At 34.4% G+C, this 22,593-nt stretch overlaps 4 protein-coding genes across 6 annotated transcripts; 2 read left to right on the forward strand and 2 right to left on the reverse strand.

Moving 5' to 3' along the window:
- Window positions 1–1,493: 1,493 nt before the first annotated feature.
- Window positions 1,494–7,009, forward strand: LOC121222472 (protein ACTIVITY OF BC1 COMPLEX KINASE 3, chloroplastic). Its single transcript, XM_041103330.1, has 7 exons — window positions 1,494–2,015; window positions 2,435–2,662; window positions 3,361–3,696; window positions 4,393–4,948; window positions 5,061–5,247; window positions 5,532–5,898; window positions 6,724–7,009. Exons 1-7 carry the CDS (start codon window positions 1,734–1,736, stop codon window positions 6,850–6,852), a joined length of 2,085 nt encoding a protein of 694 aa, XP_040959264.1. The 5' UTR covers window positions 1,494–1,733; the 3' UTR covers window positions 6,853–7,009.
- Window positions 7,010–8,298: 1,289 nt separating this feature from the next.
- LOC107915133 (protein SENSITIVITY TO RED LIGHT REDUCED 1) lies at window positions 8,299–10,771 on the reverse strand. The gene is made up of 2 exons (XM_016844280.2): window positions 10,606–10,771; window positions 8,299–9,475 (listed from the first exon to the last, which is right to left on the reverse strand). Exon 2 carries the CDS (start codon window positions 9,314–9,316, stop codon window positions 8,453–8,455), a length of 864 nt encoding a protein of 287 aa, XP_016699769.1. The 5' UTR covers window positions 9,317–9,475; window positions 10,606–10,771; the 3' UTR covers window positions 8,299–8,452.
- An 893-nt stretch (window positions 10,772–11,664) lies between these two features.
- Window positions 11,665–20,183, forward strand: LOC107915529 (flowering time control protein FY). Of its 3 annotated transcripts, none has more exons than XM_041103331.1 (18): window positions 11,665–12,098; window positions 12,646–12,737; window positions 13,509–13,577; window positions 13,667–13,771; window positions 14,498–14,593; window positions 14,696–14,778; window positions 14,895–14,966; window positions 15,040–15,137; window positions 15,455–15,514; window positions 15,599–15,659; window positions 15,739–15,826; window positions 15,928–15,991; window positions 16,203–16,281; window positions 17,150–17,239; window positions 17,729–17,817; window positions 18,054–18,571; window positions 18,942–19,190; window positions 19,852–20,183. In XM_041103331.1, the coding sequence occupies exons 1-18, from the start codon at window positions 11,924–11,926 to the stop codon at window positions 19,918–19,920; spliced, it is 2,157 nt and encodes a 718-aa protein (XP_040959265.1). In that variant the 5' UTR covers window positions 11,665–11,923; the 3' UTR covers window positions 19,921–20,183. The 3 variants fall into 3 exon arrangements, with proteins under 3 accessions (XP_040959265.1, XP_040959266.1, XP_040959267.1); XM_041103332.1 differs by lacking the exon at window positions 19,852–20,183 and adding an exon at window positions 19,375–19,505 and having other exon boundaries at window positions 11,715–12,098; XM_041103333.1 differs by lacking the exon at window positions 11,665–12,098 and having other exon boundaries at window positions 13,498–13,577.
- Window positions 20,184–20,205: 22 nt separating this feature from the next.
- Window positions 20,206–22,548, reverse strand: LOC107915134 (reactive oxygen species modulator 1). Its single transcript, XM_016844282.2, has 3 exons — window positions 22,302–22,548; window positions 20,744–20,781; window positions 20,206–20,530 (listed from the first exon to the last, which is right to left on the reverse strand). Exons 1-3 carry the CDS (start codon window positions 22,372–22,374, stop codon window positions 20,417–20,419), a joined length of 225 nt encoding a protein of 74 aa, XP_016699771.1. The 5' UTR covers window positions 22,375–22,548; the 3' UTR covers window positions 20,206–20,416.
- Between the last annotated feature and the right edge of the window lie 45 nt (window positions 22,549–22,593).

The raw sequence follows: 22,593 nt of genomic DNA on the forward strand, positions 1-22,593 counted from the left end.
TAATATAAGTTACAATAAAAATTTTTATAATCTAATTTGATGTATTTCATATATAATAACATTAACGAATTTTAATATCATTTAAATACATCTTTTCTTCCTTAACATCATTATGTCTAAAATATACATTTTATCTTTTTAAAAGTACTTTTTTACAGCAATACTACACACTTAAATTTAAAATCAAAATTTTCAAAATTAATTCTGATAAATAATTTTTAAAAGTACTTTTTAACAGCAATACTAAACAAACCCTTAATTTTTATTTTTATTAACAGAAGAAACCAATTGCTGTATAACGATCACGTTTGTACGAAAAAGGGTGAAAATTAAGATATACCGGCTCGGCCCAGAATTTGGCTTAGTTCGGCCCAACTAACTTTTATTTTGCCAATCAATTTCTTATTTTATAAAGCAAGCCTACTTCATAAAATTGGACCGCTCGATGCCAAGACCCGTTAAAAAAACTGGATTTTTTTCTTGGAAATATTTCTTAAAACGATATTATATTATAACTTACGTCTAATTCTGCACTCAGTCCCTGTACATTTAGATTTTTGAAATTTAGTTTCTCTACTTTTAATTATATAAATTTATTGATTTGATTTGAAAATTAAAGTTCAATCGATATTACTTTTAAGCTTATTTGGTTGACTATTGAAAAAATTAAATCAATTGAAAATTAATATTTTCAATAATTTTAAATTTTTTTTACCCATGTTTGATAATCTAAAACAAAACAATTTGATAGAATTATTTTATAAAAAATTATAGAAAATGATTAGTAGATGAAAGCTACTTAACACTTAGTGGAGATGTTTCAATTAATTAATTTTAGTTTATTTAGTTTAATATTATATTATCCTATAAAATCTTAATGTTTAAAATTTGATTTTTGTTTAGAATAATTTAAAATGTTTAAAAATTAAGGATAAAATGTAGAATTTCTTTTTATAATTTAAAATCTACATTTGTAAAAAAATATAATTATATTTCGTAATTAATTTTAAATAATATATCAAATGATTTTAGAAATTAAATTCAGTACCTAAATTTTCAATACTTAATTTTTCAACACTTATTTTGTCAGCTCTTAATTTTTTAAGTTTATCAAAAAATACCTTAGTTAAATTTGAATATGTGATATCATTTGGACTTTAATTTGTAAATCAAACCTTTGAATATTAAAATTTAACAAAATTCTATTAATAGCATTATTAATTCAACTTTTAATTTTTAAATTAGATAAGTAGAGACACTACTTGGAATTAAAATTAGAGGGATTGTTGACTGAACTACGGTGGATGTAAAATCTTCAATTGACCTCAGCCTTGAGTTCAATCCATGGAAAACTCGAACCCATTTACCTTATCAAAGAAAAGAGAGGGACTAAGTTTCAAAGTCTAAAGATTACGGAGACTGTAGGCACAATTAAACCTGAGATTTAATATAAAGTTTTAATTGAATTGTTGAAAATTCTCATGGATCTTTTTATGATTGATTGGATGAACACTGCGGCAGAAGTGAGTCAGAGTGGGACAAATGGCAGTTTTTGGTTCACTTACGTTCATGGCAGTCGTGCAAGCAACGAACTTACGTGGAGAAATACAAATAAAAAAAATATCCAAATACCCAATTGCTTGAACTGAGTTAAATCAATCAAACTGTGGCGTACAGTTTCCGTTATTTTTCCTTCACTTTCCATTTGTTGAAGCAGAGGGAAAGTTTCAGCAATGGCGGCCATGAATCTGGTTTCAGCTGGGGTTCGCTCTTTCAATTTAAAGGCCGGTAAAGGGTTTTCAATTTCCAAACCCAAGGGGTGCAAATTGGGTCCGCGGGCTGCTTTGGTAGAAGCCGGACCAAGAGGCGATGGTTCCCCGGTGGCTCTGCAAGTATCGAGAGGGGACCTTGCGGCTGACCTGCAAGCGGAGGCCAGGGCCATGGCACGAGCCGCAAATGCCTCCGTTTACAGCCCCGAACTTCTTGCCAACAAATATGGGTCACGACCTGTCCAGGTTAGGCCCCAGAAAAATTGAAAAAAAAAATACACTGAAAATTTACTCTAATAATAATGATAATAATCAATTCAAAATCGGTGTAATCCAATTAAGTTAATTTGGTTATCTATAATATTTTGTTTGATTTCAATCAATTTTTAGGTAAGCATATATATATATTAAAATTAACCATTATCATTCTTCATCGCTCTTAAATTCATCACTATTCTTTTTAAAAATGCAAGAAATAATTTATGGTTTAAATTTGAACATAATTCTTCTATCTTTTATTTATCAAAAATCGATCCTCTTGTTAGAGGTTAATTATTGAATATTGGTAAAAATTCAGAATTAGGGATAAAATTTGATTGTGAACGAATGGAATTAAGATGGGTTTCGTGTTTGGTTAACGGCGATGGAATTGATATGATGAATAGGCGGCGAAAAGGACATTGGAAATATTGGTAGCCTTAGGCTCATTTGCTTTGCAACTGTTGGTGGATCAACGGAACGGGACATTGGATCGAAACAAGAGAAAGCGAGCCATTAAACTAAAAGGCATATTTACCAGATTAGGGCCCACATTTGTAAAACTGGGTCAGGGTTTATCCACTAGACCCGATCTCTGCCCACCTGAGTATCTCGAGGAGCTGGCTGAACTCCAGGTAATTTTCTTTCTTCTACTTCTTTCGGTTTTGTAGATTAGCCCACAATAATCAATAAATTGGAAATTGATTATAATACATGTTTTTGGGTGATTTATGAATTATAAGTTAAAAATAAATTTAGAATTAATCTATTTATTTTTATAATGTAAAAATAAATATTATATTTAAAATAGTGAAAATGATTTAGAATTTTTATATAAAAATATTTTTTGAAAAATGCAAGTATTTATGATTATTATTTACTTGAAAATTTATTTTTTTAGTTTTTTAAAATAATGCTTACTAAAAAAAATTAAACCCTTATAAAATATTTTCAAACTTTTATTGAAAATAAACTAGTTAAGTTTTCTCGTTAAAATTGATTATGGTAAATGATTAGGCAAGGCAATAACATATGACATGTCAACGGTAACTAATGTTTATGTGACAAATGCCTGAAAATCAATTAAGCTCTTTCGTTAAAGTTTATCGTGACAAATGATTACACAAGATAATAGTATATGATATGTCAACTGTAGTTGATATTGATGTCACAAATTCCCTCCACTACTTGAAATAGTTCAGTTGATTGTGGCAAATGATGCAAGAGAATAGCATATGACATGTCAACTATAGCTTATGTTGGTGTGGCAAATGCCTGTCGCTACTTGAAATAGTTTGTTGGTTCGACTTTACTAAGTATTGTATGTTACTAGGATGCGCTGCCTACATTTGCGGATGCAGATGCATTCTCATGCATCGAAACAGAGTTGGGGATGCCGATCGAATCCCTTTTTTCTTCAATATCTCCATCTCCTATTGCGGCGGCCAGTTTAGGCCAAGTCTACAAAGCTCAACTTAAGTATTCAGGCCAAACTGTTGCTGTCAAAGTACAACGACCTGGTATTGAAGAAGCCATTGGACTTGATTTTTACCTTATAAGAGGTTTGGGATTTTTCATCAATAAGTATGTTGATATCATCACAACCGATGTTATCGCCCTTATCGATGAATTTGCACGCCGAGTTTACCAAGAGCTCAACTATGTCCAGGTTAGTTTCTCTACTATGTTACATGTAATGTTGGATATGGTGCGTGTTTTCAAGTCTTTTATATATCGGACTACATTTTGCACACTCATGTTTAAGTATGTATTGGATACGATGATTTCAGCAACCTCATTACAACATTATGCTTTTGATTCCCAATTTCGTTTTCAATAAGGAAACATCCTTAACCACTCATCAATTTCTCTTTTTTTGTTTGTTTTCTATGTTTCCAAAGAGTGGATTTGGATTTAGTTTTGTATTGTATCGTTTGAATGTTATTCACATACTATATAAAAAAAATTCACATATTTAGTTGGGGTCAAATCTCTATATCTATGTTCATACATGGTATCTAAGCAACATAGCTTATATATGTTAAAACCTTGTAGTAAAATTACTTACTTGTATCCTTTTTGAATTTGTGAAACAAAATTCATGTTACTTAAACTCTTTATTTTTTTAAATATTTCTACCACACATATTTGAATGCAAGTATGAGGATATGATCTCAAGACAGGACGTTTCCCAATTCTAAGAGCATGAAAAAACATAGAAAAAAGTTAAAATTACTTGTGTAAGATACACATCCTTGTTAAACATTCACATTCGAGTCCGAGTGATCTTATAAAAGAAAATAATAAATGATGTGCAGTTTCTTATTCTATATATGAGATGTTAATTTTAACAGGTTGCCTGCAGGAGGGACAAAATGCAAGAAAATTCAAGAAGTTATATGCTGACAAAGAGGACATCCTTGTCCCAGATATATACTGGAATTACACAAGTGGCAAAGTACTAACAATGGAGTGGGTTAACGGAGTGAAACTAAACCAACAAGCCGCCATTGAAAGCCAAGGTTTAAAGGTTTTGGATTTAGTAACTACAGGCATCCAATGCAGCCTAAGACAACTCCTAGAATACGGATACTTTCATGCCGATCCTCATCCTGGTAATCTTTTGGCGACCCCCGAAGGGAAGCTGGCTTTTTTGGATTTTGGAATGATGAGTGAGACACCAGAGGACGCAAGATCGGCAATAGTAGGGCATGTTGTTCATATGGTGAATAGGGATTATGAGGCAATGGCTCGTGATTATTATGCTTTGGATTTCTTATCGACTGATGTAGATGTTTCTCCCATTGTGCCAGCTCTTAGGGACTTCTTTGATGATGCACTTAATTACACTGTCAGTGAACTTAACTTCAAAACACTTGTTGATGGTTTGGGTAATGTTTTATATCAATACCCTTTTAATGGTGAGCTGGTATTTCTTTTTGTCCATTTACTTTTGAGCCCTATAATTCAGTTTGGTTAGTAATTACTAACATTTTATGGAGGCTAATGGTTTGGTTTTTAATGTTGTTGCAGTACCTGCCTATTATGCACTGATATTGAGGTCGCTTACAGTGCTAGAAGGGTTAGCCCTGTATGCTGATCCTAATTTTAAAGTGTTGGCTGCCTCATATCCTTACTTTGCTAAAAGGCTTCTCACTGATCCTAATCCATATTTGAGAGATGCTCTCATAGAGTTGCTTTTCAAGGATGGCAGGTTCAGGCATGTATTTCCTAACCAACTTATTTATACATCATATTTTCTCTGTGCATTTGAGTTCCTGAAATCTAGCTACTTGGAATTTGTTGGATATATGTACATGTCTGACACGAGTATGTTTAGTTTTATAAACTTCTTTTTCATACATACGGAAGGTCCTTAGAGTATTATATCATTATACCCATGTCGAAATATGTATTGGACACGAGATCAGATTAGGGTACTTGAAAAGTGAAGAGTCTGTAAACAGCATAGCTTGAAATACCTATAATTTTTGTTTGTGACAGGTGGAATAGACTAGAAGACCTTCTTATTGAGGGAAGAAAAGACCGAGATTTCTCTGCAAAAGATGCATTACAACCTGTTTTAAGGCTACTTTTGGGACCAGACGGTGAAGAACTTAGAAATTTAACAATTAAAGAGGCAGTTCGTGTCACTGAAGCCATTGTTTTAGGCTCAGTCGCTGATACATACAACTCTGCACCTTCTTTTATTCAAACTCTAATGATCAATGGCAATGGAAATGGAGCGCTTGCAATAAGCACCGCTGATTTGGAAGCCACGATGGAGCTTCGGAACCAGGTTTTCAGAATCTGGGGGCTTCTGAGTTCCTCTGAAAATTTCGATCCGGCACTTTTGCAGCCTATTTTACAGGTAAGTAAACCTTATTTCTGGTATAGTTTGTTTTATGTCTAGCACTTATATCTGACACAAATTCGAACATAGTATAAAGATATGAATATGACTCTCCATATACGCTCTAAATACGTGAAAAAAACTTATAATTTTTGAATATGACCATCTTAGAGGCATATCAATATCCGATACTCTCATTAAAGTCTGAATACCATAGGTTACTACCATAGAAAATTATACAAAAACACAGATATTCAGGAAGCCTCATTGGTGCAACGATGTTATATTTTTATGTCAGAAGTTCTTTTCTCAAAATGTTTTAAATGGTTGATACATAGATACACCCTGTATGAGGGCTGGGATTAATTGTTAATTGAGGGTTTAAAGTTGCATAAGTTGCTCTCCTTGGCATCTTACTTGAATACTCATTTAGATTATTCAAATTCAAAGGTGAATATCATATATGAGTACGCATAGGAATATTATATTCTCGTATCTATATCCAAATATGTAACGTCTTGAGTCTAAAATGACTGTTTGCACTGAGACTTGGCAATCGCCTCTGGTTGTGCTAACATTAGAAGTATTGTCTTCTTTGAGCACTTATCGAACCCTGAAAAAGTTAATCTCCAAAGACATTCTTCCCATGGTTCGAACTAAGGGAAGTGCACTTCAAAGGCCGGTGAGTGTGTAAAAAGAAAAATACTTTCGGTGTAAGCGCACTCACAGGCGACAGTTAGGGTGACACTGACATGGATAGTGTTGCATTTGGCTTAAACCATTTTCTTTTTACAATTATTACACTGAATGAAGTTGGGTAATGAAGGGTGGGTTGTGGAACAGGTCCTCCAACAGCCGGAGGGACGCAGTCTAGGGGGCCGAGTAGTTGGAGGGGTCACTCAGCGACTTGCAGCTCGCTTACTGCAACAACTTCTTCGAACACCAACTGTTCCAACTTCCTCTAGTTTATGACCATTGGATTTCCAGATAAAGGTTACAGAATTGTATGTTTATGAAACATGTTAAAATCTGCAACTATATTCTTTGTCCTGTGATTTAACATTAAAAAAGATGTAACAAAAATGGTACACTTGTGTTTTGGAATGTATAGTTTTACCATTTCCAGCTATTCAGTTTATAGCATTATTTACAGAGTCAAATTGGTGAGACCTTTGAGTCGTCGGTTCAATGAACTTAATTACCATACTTAACTTCAAAACTTCAAACTTGCTCCAGCTCGAGTTAAACTCAGTTTTCATTTTATATTAAATAGTATTAACAACCTCGCAATGCGTTTCAAATTTTCTTTCAAGCTATATAATTTATGGTTATGTTCGAGAAATTGAAAAAAATAAGTGTTGGAAAATAAGTATTGAAAAATTAAGTGTTAAATTTATTTTGTATTAAATAATAAGCATGTCTATCTATTTATCATTTTTACACTTTTTTGTAGAAAAAATCCTATCCGCTAATTTTCTAACTAATCAAATATGAATATTAAATTCATCTTTGAGTAAATGTATGGATAAATTTCTTTATTTACAGCATTGAAAAAAAAAATAAAAATGTTTCGCAAGATCGTAAATGGATTTGTGAGTGGATGTACATCATTTAAATTTAAAATAATAATTATTTAAATATATATTTTTAGACTGAACATGCTAAATCCGAGATGTAGTTAGGGGGATCTCCCTAAAATAAAAAGCTTTTTTTAAAGTTATTTAAAATTTTAAAAATTTTAAATTGATAAAAATAAAATTACACTTTGACTACAAAAATAATAAATTTTGATTTAATCTTTTAAAAATTATAAAGATATAAGTTATTAAAATAGTGAAATTATATTTTTACTATCATAAAAATTACAGCTTAATTTCGACCCTAAATTTTTTTTTGGGACTTCGCCCCTATGCTAAATTGACATTTGAAATAACATACAAAACAATACTTTTAAATATATAAATTAAAAATATAATAAAACTAATTAAGTAATAAAACATTTTTCTCTAAATTAAATCACTATAACAAATTATTAGATTTTTTATAATTTAATATTTTATGTAAAGAATTTTTTGATAAAAAATTTATCGCAATAATTTATGTAAAATATGAAATGAATTGAAATACAGAGAAAATAATTAAAACACTAAACAAAAATAACTTCAACATAATATATAAAAAAATATAAATTCATGCATTTATCTATTTATAATGATAAAATTATAATACTACAATATCTAGAAACAAAAAAAAAAAAAAAAGAGACCTGCCTACAGGCTACAGCACCCAAAAGTTAAAATATTAAATGGGAAATTAAAAGGACACCTGGAGGGTTCATGGGTGTGCACATCTACAGTGCCACCCATGCATCCTCTTTTTATATGATGTTTATAGATAAAGAAGAAAAACTCAGATAGATACAAGGAACTCAAACTAAGCATTAAGATATATATTGTTACAGCTCAAGCATTTAGCAAGCTATCAATCCTTTATGCAGTTATAAACCACACACCAAAATGATTTTAGAAAAAAGCAATATGTTCTTCTTAAATTCAGAATAAAAATCGGTAACTTAATTCAACTGCAGCTCATTCTCACAAGCAAGCTTGAAAAAATGCCAACTTGAATCATGAAAAGCTGCAAAATAATCGTCTGAAATTGTCTCGATCCTGAATTCATCTATGAATCTTCGAGCAGCTAAGATGTGTGTGACTGACTCAGCTACAGATGAGTTCATAAGTGACACTTCCTGATCATAGTACTTAAATGACACATGCTGCTCGTAAGTTTCAAAGCTATTTCCGAACAGCGCAATTCGATTCAATGACTCGACTCCCCAATTTGCCTGTAAAAGATTGTTGTATAACTCTGCTTCACAATGTGGCATGAAGAAAAGTGTTGACTTCTTAGCTTCCCGCCTGCCTTGCTCATTTAAAGACAAAACGGAACAGCCAAGGTCTTCTAACACCTGAGATTCAGTTGCAGATAGAACAGGATCAAACACCTCAATATCCCCAATCCAGCTGAACTTTCTTTTCATCAAGAGTGCAAGGCTAAGTTGAAGTCGAGGAGTTTCATGAGACTCAATGCTGCCAATACCATATATCACCATTTGCAGTTGCGACTCAGATCCCAAAACCCTGTGAAAGTGATTCAAGACTTTCGGAATTTGCATCTGATCCAAGAAAGCCAAGAAAAATTGAGAGTTTTCAATTTTCTTCATACATGCTTGTATCTTATGCATAAGTTTTGATTGTCTCTCAGGGTCAATCTTAAGATCGGTTGGAACCCACGGCTGTTGTTCTTGTTGTTGTCCTTTTGCAATTGTTATTTTTCGGGAATTCCTTCTATGTCTACCCTTACGGGGTAGAACAACTGTCCACTCTCCAGTTTGAGTTGGACTCTCAAGGGCGAGAACTTTTGTAGAAGCAGCCATTGGCAAAACAAAGATTTTCTTGTCTCCGACAATCCTCCTTTTTTCCCCAAATCAATAAGGTACAAGTACTGTTAAGATCTTGGGGAGTAGTGGGTAGCATATGACTTACATCAACTTATGCAAAAAACTCTTCTTCCCAGCGGGGAGAGATGATTGCACCTATTATCATTATTGCAAATATTGAATCTTAATCAGATGTAAATATAGAATTGCAGCGGAAGGAAAACAACACAAATACACAGGCAAGACACATTTGCATGCTAAGTTAGTTTGATTCGGGTGTGAGTATCAGAGACTGGCATGTTTAAGTTTTTTTTTTACCATGATTTGCATGTTTTTAGAGGATCTTTAGAGGATCATATCTCCACTTCTTCATACCTACGTCTGTATATGCATTGGACATGAGTACTTCAAGAAATATGAAGAATTGGAGCAACATAGCATTACAACCAATGCTACAACTTTTGAATGATGAATTTAAGTTAAACATATTTATTAGAACACTTAAAGAGCAGAAAAAGGTTTTTCGAATGCCAGACAACCAACATTAGTTCTTCCAAATTAAAGCCAATCATGCTCATCCAGCTTCATGTTTTGTAACTTCAATGATGCATTTGAGAGAAAAACAATATCCCAAGTCAGCTCTACTCTAATGGAGGAAAAATAAAGAACTTGAAATCTCATAAAGTTCAAATGTGAAGGAATTCTAGTTTTCTTAAAGTGTCAAACATATAATATCTTAAAAATGTTTATGCCACAAGTGACGATAACACGAACAGGACATGAATACATCGATTATCAGGTCAAGCCACAATCCCCAACCATAGGCTCAGTTTTTTTACAGTTTTTTGCAGTAGGGATCACATAGCCTAATTGGCTTCCCGGCTAACATGAAGATGAGGAACATAAACAAGAAATACAGCAACATGATCTGATGTCATCTTCGCTTTAAGGTGGAGAACAAAATCTATGATGATAGCAGACAGGAACGCCTAAAATGTAATAAAATACAAGGTTGAACAAGAACCAATCTTTTGCCAACCGGACCCTACCTTAACACTAACAGAGAGGAAGGAAAAAAATAACTGAACTGTTACTATCCCATCCCCAATTCTCAAATCAACACATTCAAAAGAACAACTAAAGTCGAGTTTAGAGATTCAAGTTTGGTAATATGAAACCAGGCATGTGTTTTTCTTCTAACAATTTAACCTATACCCTAAAATTGATTGTGCAGAGGGGTAAAAATGTAAAATTGGTCTCCTGGATGATTTCCTTGTGTGGAGTACCTTAAAAGTTAAAAGCTCCGTTGATTGGACTCGTCTTTTTCGACAGCACACCGGTGCCAACGCGATTAGACACTGACGCCGATGTTTGAAGTGTGTCAGATTCAATGGAGGCGGGCGATTATGGGTGGCTGTTAGTGGAGAAAGCAGATGAAGAAGATGCACAAAAAAAAAGGTATTGGGCTTGATGATATTTGGGCCAAAAATAAAATCCAAAAGTTATTTTGGGTTTTGGTTAATTAAAGATATTATTAAAGAGTTTAGGCTTTCATCACAGTTTTTCATTTTCATTTTTCTAATAAGTTTTTTTTTTCTAATGCATGTCCACTCTAATTTTAACTAGTTATAGTCCTTCTTAACTCTTAGACAGGAGGTTAATACATGTTCGAACTTACATCTTTTTGTCACGGGTAAAAGTTTATAGTTGAGATGAAAGATTTCTATTTACAGTTGAACTTCCTTAGATTCAATGATATAAATTGAGTTATATCGACAATAAAGATTAAAACCTATCTACAATTGAGATTCTTAAGGGTTACAAAATCAAATCTTTTAAGATAAGTTTTTTATATTTACCATGACAACCCTAATTTTTTTTAAGTGCTTTATTGGACCATCAAAACTTCAAGTAGATAAGTTTTTTCACATTTTCCATGGATCGAATCAATTCGAGTGAATCGAATGTGCCTTATGTAACAAATTGACATTTACGAGACTCTCTTTGTGCATTTGTCACGGGCTTTGATCCGTAGCCTGTGAAACTTTTATATTGACAATAATACTGAAACTAATCGAGTTAAGACTCAATCGAAAAAAGAAAATTCAATTCATCCAATTCAATTTTAAATTTATCCGAATTTGAAAAAAATGAATATAAATTATTAAAAAATTAAAACAAATAGTTTATAATGTTTAATTCTAAAAACAAAGATATTCAAAATCGAAATATTAAATCGCTCAAATTAAATCCAAATTAATCAGATCTGAATCAGTCTTTAATCGATAGATTCAAATTTAATATCTTAAAATCAAGAAACAAGCAAGGTTTGATTTACCTAAAATGAAATTAGAGGTAATCAAATAGAGAAATGATTTACGCATAATTTCATAAACGGGATGATCCTAGTCCATTTTCATTAATGGGTAAAGACTAAAGGCCAGAACCCGGTCTTATTTCCTTTTGCTTTTCACTAGAAAATTTCCACTTGCTTTCCCGCTCCCAATTCCACAACAGAATTTAGGGTTTAGGGTTTTATTCAGCGCTTTCCAAATACAGTCACTCCAATTGAATTTAGGGTTTAGGATCTCTGGGGTTTTCACAATGATGTACGGTGATCCGCAACAGCAGCAGAACCAGCCGCACCCGCAAGCTGGGGAGTTTCAGAGAGGTCCTCCGCCTCCGCAAATGATGCGGCAGCCATCTGCTTCTTCCACTACTCTTAACTCAGAGTACCACCACCCTGGTGCTCCTCCTCCTCAGATGCCGCCTTATGACGGTAGAGTAATTATCTCTGTTTCTTTTGGTTCGAATTGGTGGGAATTGTAAGAATTCTATCGAAAAATAGTCACTTGGTTCTTGAAATTCAATGTTGAAGTTGGTTCATACTAAGGCACTTCTAGAGATTAGTAGAATACCGGGGGGGGGACTGCGCTTAACGTAGATAGGCTTCGCGCCTAGGTTTATGGTTGCTTTATAGATTCTTCTGGAAGGCATATTTGCTGCTGGAATTCTAACAAACAAGTTCTTTAGGCTTCAATTAATTTTTGCTTTTTTATAACTTTGTCTGCCTAGTTAATAGTGGGGATATTTGATGTTCTTATACTACAGGCTTTTATTGTAGTTTGCTTCTATTGGCTCTAAGCCTTATGTATTTACACTCTGATGTTCATTTTCTACCATGAGCCTTATCTTTTGGTAACCCCTCTAGGTCCATGGCTACTCTCAACTGCCTGTTTAGATGATTTACAATTCAGAGAAGTTAGGCTATCTAAATTTTAGTTCTGACAAAATTCTTTTATTTTTCTATTAAATACTTCTTTCAGCTCATGGTGACAATTTTGCTGCGAAAAGAATGAGAAAGCTGACCCAAAGGAGAGCTGTTGATTATACTAGTACTGTTGTGCGATATATGCAGGTATTTTTTTCATGTTTAGTTGTTTTCATAAGCATTTTTTTTCTATATCTTTCTATAAGTTCTTGCATGGTCAGATTGGTGAATCTGATTAACATGGATGCTTATGTTTGTTCTTAGATGGCTTAAATGTCTCTTCATTATTGTGGTTGTTGGCCTTCTCTTTATCAATATGGGCATTGATTTCTCTATCATAGAAATCAGTTTGCTTTTTTCTTCTGTAGCCTTTTGCTCAAGTTTATTATTCAATGTACTTGGCTGCTGTATTTTAAAGTTTATAAAGCTCTCTAGCACTATTATAGCCATAATTGTATCTTTATGATAGCTTAACTTATGGAGTTTTGTTTCAGATTGCTGCTGGAAAATCCATTAATATAGAGGCAAAATGACTTGGTCTTGCTTGCCATTGATGTATGGTGTTAAGATGTTTTTTTTTTTTTGCTTCATGGGAAAAATATTAAGTTGATGTCTTTTTATGTCATATTTTTCCTAGTTGCTAAGAGTAGCTCCTCTTTATCATAGTTTGGACCAATGCCAATAGACTTTGTGTTCATCACTATTCAGTTCATGATTCATGAGTAGAACCTATCATTACACCCATAATCCTTGTTCATGCTTAGGGGTGTAATGGTTTATATCCTTAGGAAGAAGGTGAGAAGGTGTTTATTTTGTTTGAATACATGTTCTCCTCTTATTGATATTAAACACAATTTTTTCCCTTTTGAATCTCAAATGATGTTGACGTCCTTATATCTAATAGCAGTGGTTTTGCAGATTCAAATGTCACAGCGGGATTCACGGGACAGGACAACATTGCAGCCTACACCAGCAGCAGCAATTGATGTTACTGAACATGCTTTTTCTTTATTCTGTTATTTCCTGGATTATGAGTAGCAAGATATAAATATGTACTTGGTTGATCCTCCATGCAGATGTTGCCGACAGCTGCTTATTTAGATAATCCATCCACAAGCTTTGCTGCCAAATTTGTTCATACATCTCTAAACAAGAACCGGTGTTCTATAAATCGCGTTTTGGTGAGTTTTATTAGAATAAACTTTTTTCAGTAGGGTTATCTTTTCCTTAGCAAGTTAGATTACAATCAATCTTATCCAAGTGTTTTCCATTATTTCTGTGATTAAATGCTTCGGTCTAGCTTCACTTGGAGGAAGCAATGGAGCCCAAATTTATTTGGCATCTGACTTTGGGACTATTGTTTTTTAGTTAAAAGGTTCCATAACTAGCTTTTCTTGCTAGAAATGATGACACATGTTACTGTAATGTGTTTAACATGATTACATACAAATCCAATTGAATTAACTTCTAAAATTTTGGGTTTTCTTTGTTTACCCAACAAATTGAAAATAAAGGAGGCGGTGATATCAGATGGCCAAAAAGCCAGAACCCTTCAACTTATCTTAGTGCATCTTTATCCACAAATCACTGTTAGGTGTAGTTAGGTAGCAAGTAGCACCTGTATTTATACTTGCATGCTTTCATTACTTATCTCTTGATGTTTTATGCATAATCACAGCTAGGCCTATGCTGTGGAAAGGCTTAGCTTGTCATTATTGCTGTTAATGACACTTCTTTTTGAAATTGTATACAACTATCTGGATAGGATAGGGTTGGTTCTACTGTTGTTTTATCTATTTTCTCTGGAATAGCAATGTGTTTCACCCAGTTCCCGAAAGGGAAAATGGTTTTTGTTTTAAGTTACCAAATTTGCTAAGCTGCTATACCGGTTTTTTCCCTCATCTTAGTGGACTCCCACGGGTAGACGTCTTATCACAGGGTCGCAGAGTGGAGAATTTACTCTATGGAACGGACAATCATTCAATTTTGAAATGATTCTTCAGGTATTTTTATTAACTGAGATGTTTATCATATTTAATTAGGATTACTCATTAAAGAATCCATATTGATGGCTTTTGGACTCATTTTCCCCGTAAAATATTTAGGCCCATGATCAAGCCATCAGGTCTATGGTATGGAGTCACAATGACAACTGGATGGTTTCTGGTGACGATGGTGGTGCAATAAAGTATATATTATTGTTGTTCTTTTGTACTATTTAGCCTCACTGCTTTCATGCTTGTGAACTTTTGTTTGAATTAGACATGTTTTTGTGCTGATATAATTGTGTTCGTGACTTTACAGGTATTGGCAGAACAACATGAATAATGTTAAGGTCAATAAGTCTGCTCACAAAGAATCAGTTCGTGACTTAAGGTTCCTCTTCTGACATGTCTTTTTTCTGTAAAAGTTTTATCTGTATGGAAGTTAAGATGTACTGTTTTAACAGTTTCTGTAGGACAGATTTAAAGTTTTGTTCCTGTTCTGATGATACTACTGTAAAAGTATGGGACTTTGCCCGGTGCCAGGAGGAGCGTTCATTAACTGGTAATGTTTCTTTACTTATCAACTATAAGAACTAGTATGTTTCTGTAGTTGGTATTTTCTTGATGGCATAGTGAAGCAGCATAATCTCTTGCCTCATTGATTACACTAGGTATTCTGGTTTTTTGGCAGTTTTATGGTGATTTGTTTGTACTGAGATATGTAATATCATTATCTTCCGGTAAAGCATTGTCTTTGACAAAGATTGTCAAAATGCACATATATTGGTATATACATGCATATACATACACATACACATATATATTTCTTGCATGCATGGATTCACCTAAGAGTTTCTTACATGGTTTGAACTCAGGCAGGCCATGGTTGGGATGTCAAAAGTGTTGATTGGCATCCTACAAAATCCTTACTGGTTTCAGGTATGTGTCAAGTTGATTTTCCTAGCTTCTTGCATGATCATTTTGCTAGTTGTCATTGTAATGCCATGCTTGGCTTCTCTTTAGGTGGAAAAGACAACGTTGTGAAACTATGGGATGCTAAGACAGGGAGAGAGCTTTGCTCATTGTGAGTAAATATCTTGGTGAAACTAATAGAAATGCTAACGATTATAATTATCTTGAGAAGTAATGCAAGTCTTTTGCAGTCATGGCCATAAAAATACAGTACTTTGTGTCAAATGGAACCAGAATGGGAACTGGGTGTTGACTGCTGCAAAGGATCAAATCATTAAGGTCACTATCCTTTTTCTCCCTGCTTTATTTAATTGATGGGAGTTGATATATAAACACATAAATGTTAATATTTTCTTTTTCATATTCACTGTCCTTTTCAGCTCTATGACATTAGATCTATGAAGGAACTTGAATCTTTCCGAGGCCACAGGAAGGATGTGACTGGTCAGTCTTAGTGGAACCCCTTTTGCTTAAAGCATCTGGCCCATCAAATATATGCTTCAGTGCAGGATTTTGGTCACCATTGTGATAGAATTGATGAGAAGACTGTGTTGATTGTGGCTTATTGTTATTATCGTGCATGATCATTTAGTTCTTTTCTTGCATGAATTCTATAAGGATGGTACTTAAACTTATTGATTTCCAATTTTGCCAGCATTGGCTTGGCACCCATTCCATGAAGAATACTTTGTCAGTGGGAGCTTTGATGGATCTATTTTCCATTGGCTGGTTGGGTAAGTCTTCTGATTCAAAGTGCTGGCTGCATTACTGAATTCTTTAGTTTTGTCCTTTCCTCTGTGCTCCAGGTCACAAAGCTTGTTTGATTTTATTTGTTTTACTCTACATAAGGTATTTATCTTTCGGAATATACATTTAGGGTGGATTATTAAGTTGGTGTGTGACAATGCCAATTATCAGAGACATCAAAACGTTTGAAACATTCAGTTTATAGACCTTGATGGGGTTAAACTTGAGTTGTAATCATTAAGGCTGATAATACTATAAGGGAACAGGACCTTTTACCAAAGAAAATTTATTATTTTATTGTGTATATATTTTTTCATATTAAAATTCATTTTTGATGTTCATCTAGGAACATGCTCATCTGTTTAATGTACATATGCAAGGTTCATTATGCCCTTCCATATCCAAAGCTAATTTATCTCTCTTATTTCAAATATTAGTTATATATTTATTGTTGTTCTTTGGAAGACTAAAGTAACAAAAAGAGTCTTGAACTTTATCACTTTTTTTTTTTTTACTTTAGCCCTTATACATTTATTGCACCAAATAAGTCCTTTAATTTGCACCCAAATAAGCTTTTAACCTTTTATTTATAACTGGATAAGCCTTTAGCCTTTAATTTGTTCCAATTAACATTTTAAAATTCGAGATATAAGTTTTTGTTTAGAATAAGGGCTTATTTGGATACAAATTTAGGGTTAAAGACTTATTTGGGTACAATAAAGCATAGAGGCTTACTTAGAAAAAATGAGAAAGTTCAGTGGTTCATTTGATATGTTAGCGTCTTTCAGATTAATGGTAGTTGATTTATTATTATTATTTCAACTTATGTTTGCTAAAGATTATTATGATGTGCAGGCATGAAACACCTCAGATTGAGCTTCCCAATGCACATGATAATAGCGTGTGGGACATCGCCTGGCATCCTATCGGATATCTTCTATGCAGGTGCCCAATTCTAGACTTATGGTTGTCCTGCATCCTTGTTGATTTCCTAATATATGCATACCATATGAAACTTAAAATGCATATGCTTCTATTTTTGACATGCTGCACTGTTTGAATGCTGGAAAGTGTTGGCTATATATCATGTTTGATTTTCTGCGATAGAAATTGAATGAAATGTTGGGGAACATCTCTAAAGCTTCAAAATGTCATCTGATCCTCATCTGACTCAATACCATTTCATTAGTGAACATTATCAAGTTTCTTATGGTGATTGTTGTTACTGTTTTTTCTTTTTGCTGCTCTTAGTGCTAGAACTCATTTGATTTTATTTGGATTTCTGTTCTTTTCCTTTTTAGCTGTATTTGGAATATAGAACTTGATTTATTCCTGGCCAGATCAGTATACTAATAAGCATTGAGTCTTATCAATCTGTAAATTATATGTCAATCCCATCATCAGGTGTTTTAACTTGTATTCATAATTATGCAGTGGTAGCAATGATCACACCACAAAGTTTTGGTGCAGAAATAGGCCTGGAGATACCCCTCGTGATAAATTTAACATTGGTCAAAATCAAGGTTTCTACTTATTCTACTGCTTTTTACTGTTTTTATCTCTTCCCAATAATCAGGAAAAGTAATAGGCGAAAAGAGAAAAATGTTTAAGCTGTTATATTTTTTTTTCCATTCTACCTGAATGATTCAGTTGTGCAAGTCATTGTATTTGTCGCAAAAGTCAATGTTGTTCTGTAATTATCCCGGAGTATACTGTTTATACTTGTTCTATACTTAATAGCACTATGAACTGTTTCTAGGCTATGGTGAGCAAAATCCTGCATTAGCCAGTCGCATGCCTGGTAATTTTGCAGCACCTGAAGGCCCAACAACTCCGGGGCTATTTGCAACCCGGAATGAGGGAACAATCCCTGGCATCGGAGTTCCCATGCCATTATCAGTTCCATCTCTTGATGCATCTTCTCAAGGGGACCAAAAGCAGCTTCATCCTGGTTCCTTGCCTTTTGGTGCTCCTCCTCTTCCTCCGGGACCACATCCATCTCTTCTAGCCAATCAGCAGCATGGATATCAACAAAACCCTCAACAAATTCAGCAACAGCAGCAACAGGGAATGCAACAGCAAATGCCTCCTATGCCAATGGGACCTCCAAATATGCAGCTACAACCTCCATCTCACATGCCCCTGCTTCCACATCCTCATTTACAACGCCCTCCTCCCCAAATGCCTCCTCATGGTATGGCTTCACAAATGCCAGGATCTTTGAATCCACCTTCATCAATGCCGACATCACATCCAATGCCAATGCCTGGTCCAATGGTATGACCTTGTAAATAGCTCTACTACATAAATCATTCCTTTTTGCAACTCTGGTTTTCTTTTTTGTATATTACTCTCTAAATGGGTCATAGTTAATTTGTTTCCAAAGAGGGAAGCTGTTTTATGCTCTATAGTTCCTTTGCTGACTGGCTGCATGCGTGGATGGCATGCAGTCGATATTTCTGTTGAAACTAGTTTTTTGAGTATGGGTTGTGGATGCATCTCTTGTAAAATTTCAAAATTTATTCCGTATTTTGATTGGAAAGTGGAATTTTCCATAAGCCTGCGGTGCTAAGATATTTGTTTAGATTCATTCTTTTACCGGAGACAAATTTAAGAAGCTTGATCAAAACTTATTTCAAAATTTTAGGGCATGCAAGGTACAATGAATCAGATGCCTCCTTCAATGCCACAAGGTCATTTTATGGGCATGAATCCAATGCACTCAGGATCATTACCCACCAGTGGTGGCCCTTCAGTTGGAGGTTTTCCAAATGGTATGCAAAATATGCAGGGCCCTGGAAATATGGGCGGTGGCCAAATGTATCTGCAGGGTAGTGGATTCAATCGTGCACAAGGTGGTCAGATGCCAATGATGCCTGGGTACAATCCATACCAGGTAAATGATGTCGTTCACTATCTTTATATTGTTCGTCTCTGCCCTTATATTTTATGTCAGTGACTGGATTTATGGCCAGAATTAGTGATAGAACAGCATTCAGAAGCACTTAAGTGGGACTGATTGGTAAATGAATGAATAGCTGTCACGTTCCTTCTTTCCTGATGCTCCCTTCTCTTTATAGTAATCGGTGATAATCCAAAGCTTAAGCAGGAGTGAGGTTTGAACCTTGTCCCTGCATCATCAATATGAGCCACAGGGCCAAATCCTGCAGTTCCTCTTCAATGCCCCCTTCAGTTTCAGCGGAATGGAAAGTTAATGGAAACTATTGAGATTCTTTGCTCGTGCTTTTACTTCTGTTGAAAACCAATTTGATTAAGTGCTTATTTTCATTTTGTCTGGATTGAGAGTAAAACAATTTATGCATCCTATTTCCTATAGGCGATGCTGCCATACTCGTTAGATATTCCACTATTATAATCATATTTGGATACATATCTATATTCAGCACTCATAAAAACACACATTTGATTCTGCTGCGCGGTTGTATAACCGCTGGAATGCTCCTGCATTTCATGCAGCCTCATCTGAGGCAACTGTATTTGGGTAAAATACCCAAGTTCATATGATACTAACATGTTATTGCTTCCGCTTATTGCAGTCTGGTGGTCAGTCTGGTAAGCCTCCACCGCCAACAGGTCCCACACCACATGGCCAAACTCCGCAGTAAGACCTATGGTTCTAGAATGTTTACAAGTATTTATTTTGGCTTCGTTGGGACAACTGTTTTTTGTTTGACGTGGATGGAACAGTTGGGATATCACCAAGCAATTGGTTTTTGTTTGTTTTTGCTGTACGTTATCGTATGAAAATTGGAATGCTTGAAAGCCCAATCCTCATTTTGCCTTGGCTTCTCAACTGTACGTTTCAAGTTTTTCTCTTGGAAAGAAATATTGAACATCGGTTGACAATAATGATTTATTTTGATTTAAATGCGTTTTTATGGGGATAAAAATTGAAATAACAAAGGAGAAACATTTATGCAACATTGATTGAAGTCAAATGTATTCCCAAGTATGCATTCTCCCACAGAAAGGCAATAGAGGAAGCTCAAAGAACAAAACCGAGGCTTGCAATCGTTAAACACCATTTCTTTTTAAATCTAAAGCTAAGCACCATTCTGAGAAATACATTCTCAAGGTCTTCAAGACAAACAATGAATTGGTTTAGTAGGACTTCCCACAATGGATTAGGCTCCCTGCACCCAAGAAAAGTCCGAATATTGCTGCACTGCCCAATGTGGTTTGCCCAATATATCGAATCTTCAGCAGTCCTGGAACCTGCACAACTCGAAAATATGAATATTGACATACACAGCCATTTTATACCATTGCGTGGCCGGATATCTTTAACTACTACCTCCGTCACCACAGAAGTAGGAAAAACAGCAAAACACGACATAATCATTGCATGGGCTATAGAAATATGAATCATATATATCCATGATAGTTTTATCACCTCTCTTGACATAAAAGGAAAATATTGGACATTACCTTGTACCTAATTGCCTCATAAGTCCCATAAACAGCACCTGCACAAGCAAAGTCACATAAATGTGCCTATTTCATGACCATAAACAAATTTACGTGATGTAACACGGTGCAATAAATAATTAAAAGAACCGTCAGAAATATTGGATCTTGGAAAGAAATATTTGCAATAAGGTAGAATAGTTGCATTTAAAAGGTGGTACTAATAGCAGACCCTGTCCTTGAAACCACCTCCGTCGAGCAGCCTAATTTTATGCTAATCATCTTCATTCTTCTAACCTCTAAGGACATTCAAGCACATCTATGTTACTCATATTCAGGTGAGTGTCAAATTCGAGTACATATCCGACACAGGTAGGCCGACTCTTTCAAGTTTCTTTATTACATTTGGACAATCCTAGGAGGATCAAATCTCCATAGATCAAACATGGGTGTCGAGCACATTATCCTAGAATTCCAACTCTTTCTTTAAATACCAAGTATTCTACGAAGTAGTGGTGTTGCATGTTCCTCGATAGTTGAAAACTATGAGCAGATGCATTGAACTCCAACACTATGTCCCTAATGCTTAGAACTTTAACTTCCAACTAAAGGTCTGGGTTTGAAAGCCTTGGGACGGACGGTTTGAGATTTACCGAATGCAAGAGGACAAGCTCCCTGTCATTAGCTGTAAAGGGATTTGCATTGTGCTTTGACATATGCCAAAAAAGTAACAATGGCACAGTTCTAGATCCCAAAACTACAAATAACAATACTTTTGTCTCTGAATCATTTCTTTTCAATTTAAGCACACTATATTTTCTCAAGTGAACCAATTGAAACATACTATCAACAAGATAATTGCTTGATCATTTAAACACATATTCCACAAAATCGCTTTTCAATGTCACAATAAGCATAGACACTTAAGCATGAAAGAAATTAAAGAATCAACAGTAAGAAGAAGAGAGAGAGAGAGAAACGTCAAAACAAGTATTTAGCTAACCAAAAATCATTAGGTCAGCCTTTCTTTTTCCTCTTTGGCCATCCATAAAAAGAGTTAATAAAAGAACCAATTTTCCACATTTGTACAAAATTAGGACCATAAATATTATCCTTTATTTGTTTTTTTTTCTCCCTCTTTTTACTAGGAAATAAGAAAATAGCATGCATAATGGTGCAATAGTGTAATAGTGTAATACTGAAAAGAAAAAAACCACCATCCATTCTTAAACAAAAAGTGGGGGCTTTTGTTTCACATTGATTTTTTTTTATAAAATAAATAAAAAAAATTCTTCGAGTTTGGGGTTTTCCTTTTACTCGTAATTTTCTTTGCAAACAATCAGCTAAATCAGTAAAGAAAAAAAATAGAAAAAAGTACTATTAAAATACTTTATATATGTTAAAAAAGCCTTAGGTTCAGAAATCTAAACATTTTACTTCTAAAATTCTAAGCCCATAATTATAGCTATTGCTATTGTAATTGAAGTAAAATTATTGGTTTCAATGTTTTCAGTAGCTAACTAAAACAGAGGAATGAGGTTTAGGGTTTTACCGAGCAGTGGAAGAATAGGAAACTTACCAACGGCGCCGCCAACAGCGCCTCCGACGGCGACCCCAGCGGTGACGCGAGCCAAGCAGCTGTCCCTTGCCATGTCGGCTCAGTATAACGTCTTCCCTTGTTTTCCGTTTGTTTTGTTTGTTTAGGTTTTCTGCGAGTTCGGTTAGGCTTAGATGCTTAGATTGTCGGATGCTTCTACTTTTTTTTATGTTTTTGTACCATAAAACTTATTAAAATATTTAATTTAAAATATTACTCAGCTTCAAAATAGTCAGAATTAGATTTGATAATTTTTACAATGCTTAAATATTCA

Source organism: Gossypium hirsutum, chromosome D10, assembly GCF_007990345.1.
Source record: "Gossypium hirsutum isolate 1008001.06 chromosome D10, Gossypium_hirsutum_v2.1, whole genome shotgun sequence".
NCBI classification, from domain to species: domain Eukaryota; kingdom Viridiplantae; phylum Streptophyta; class Magnoliopsida; order Malvales; family Malvaceae; genus Gossypium; species Gossypium hirsutum.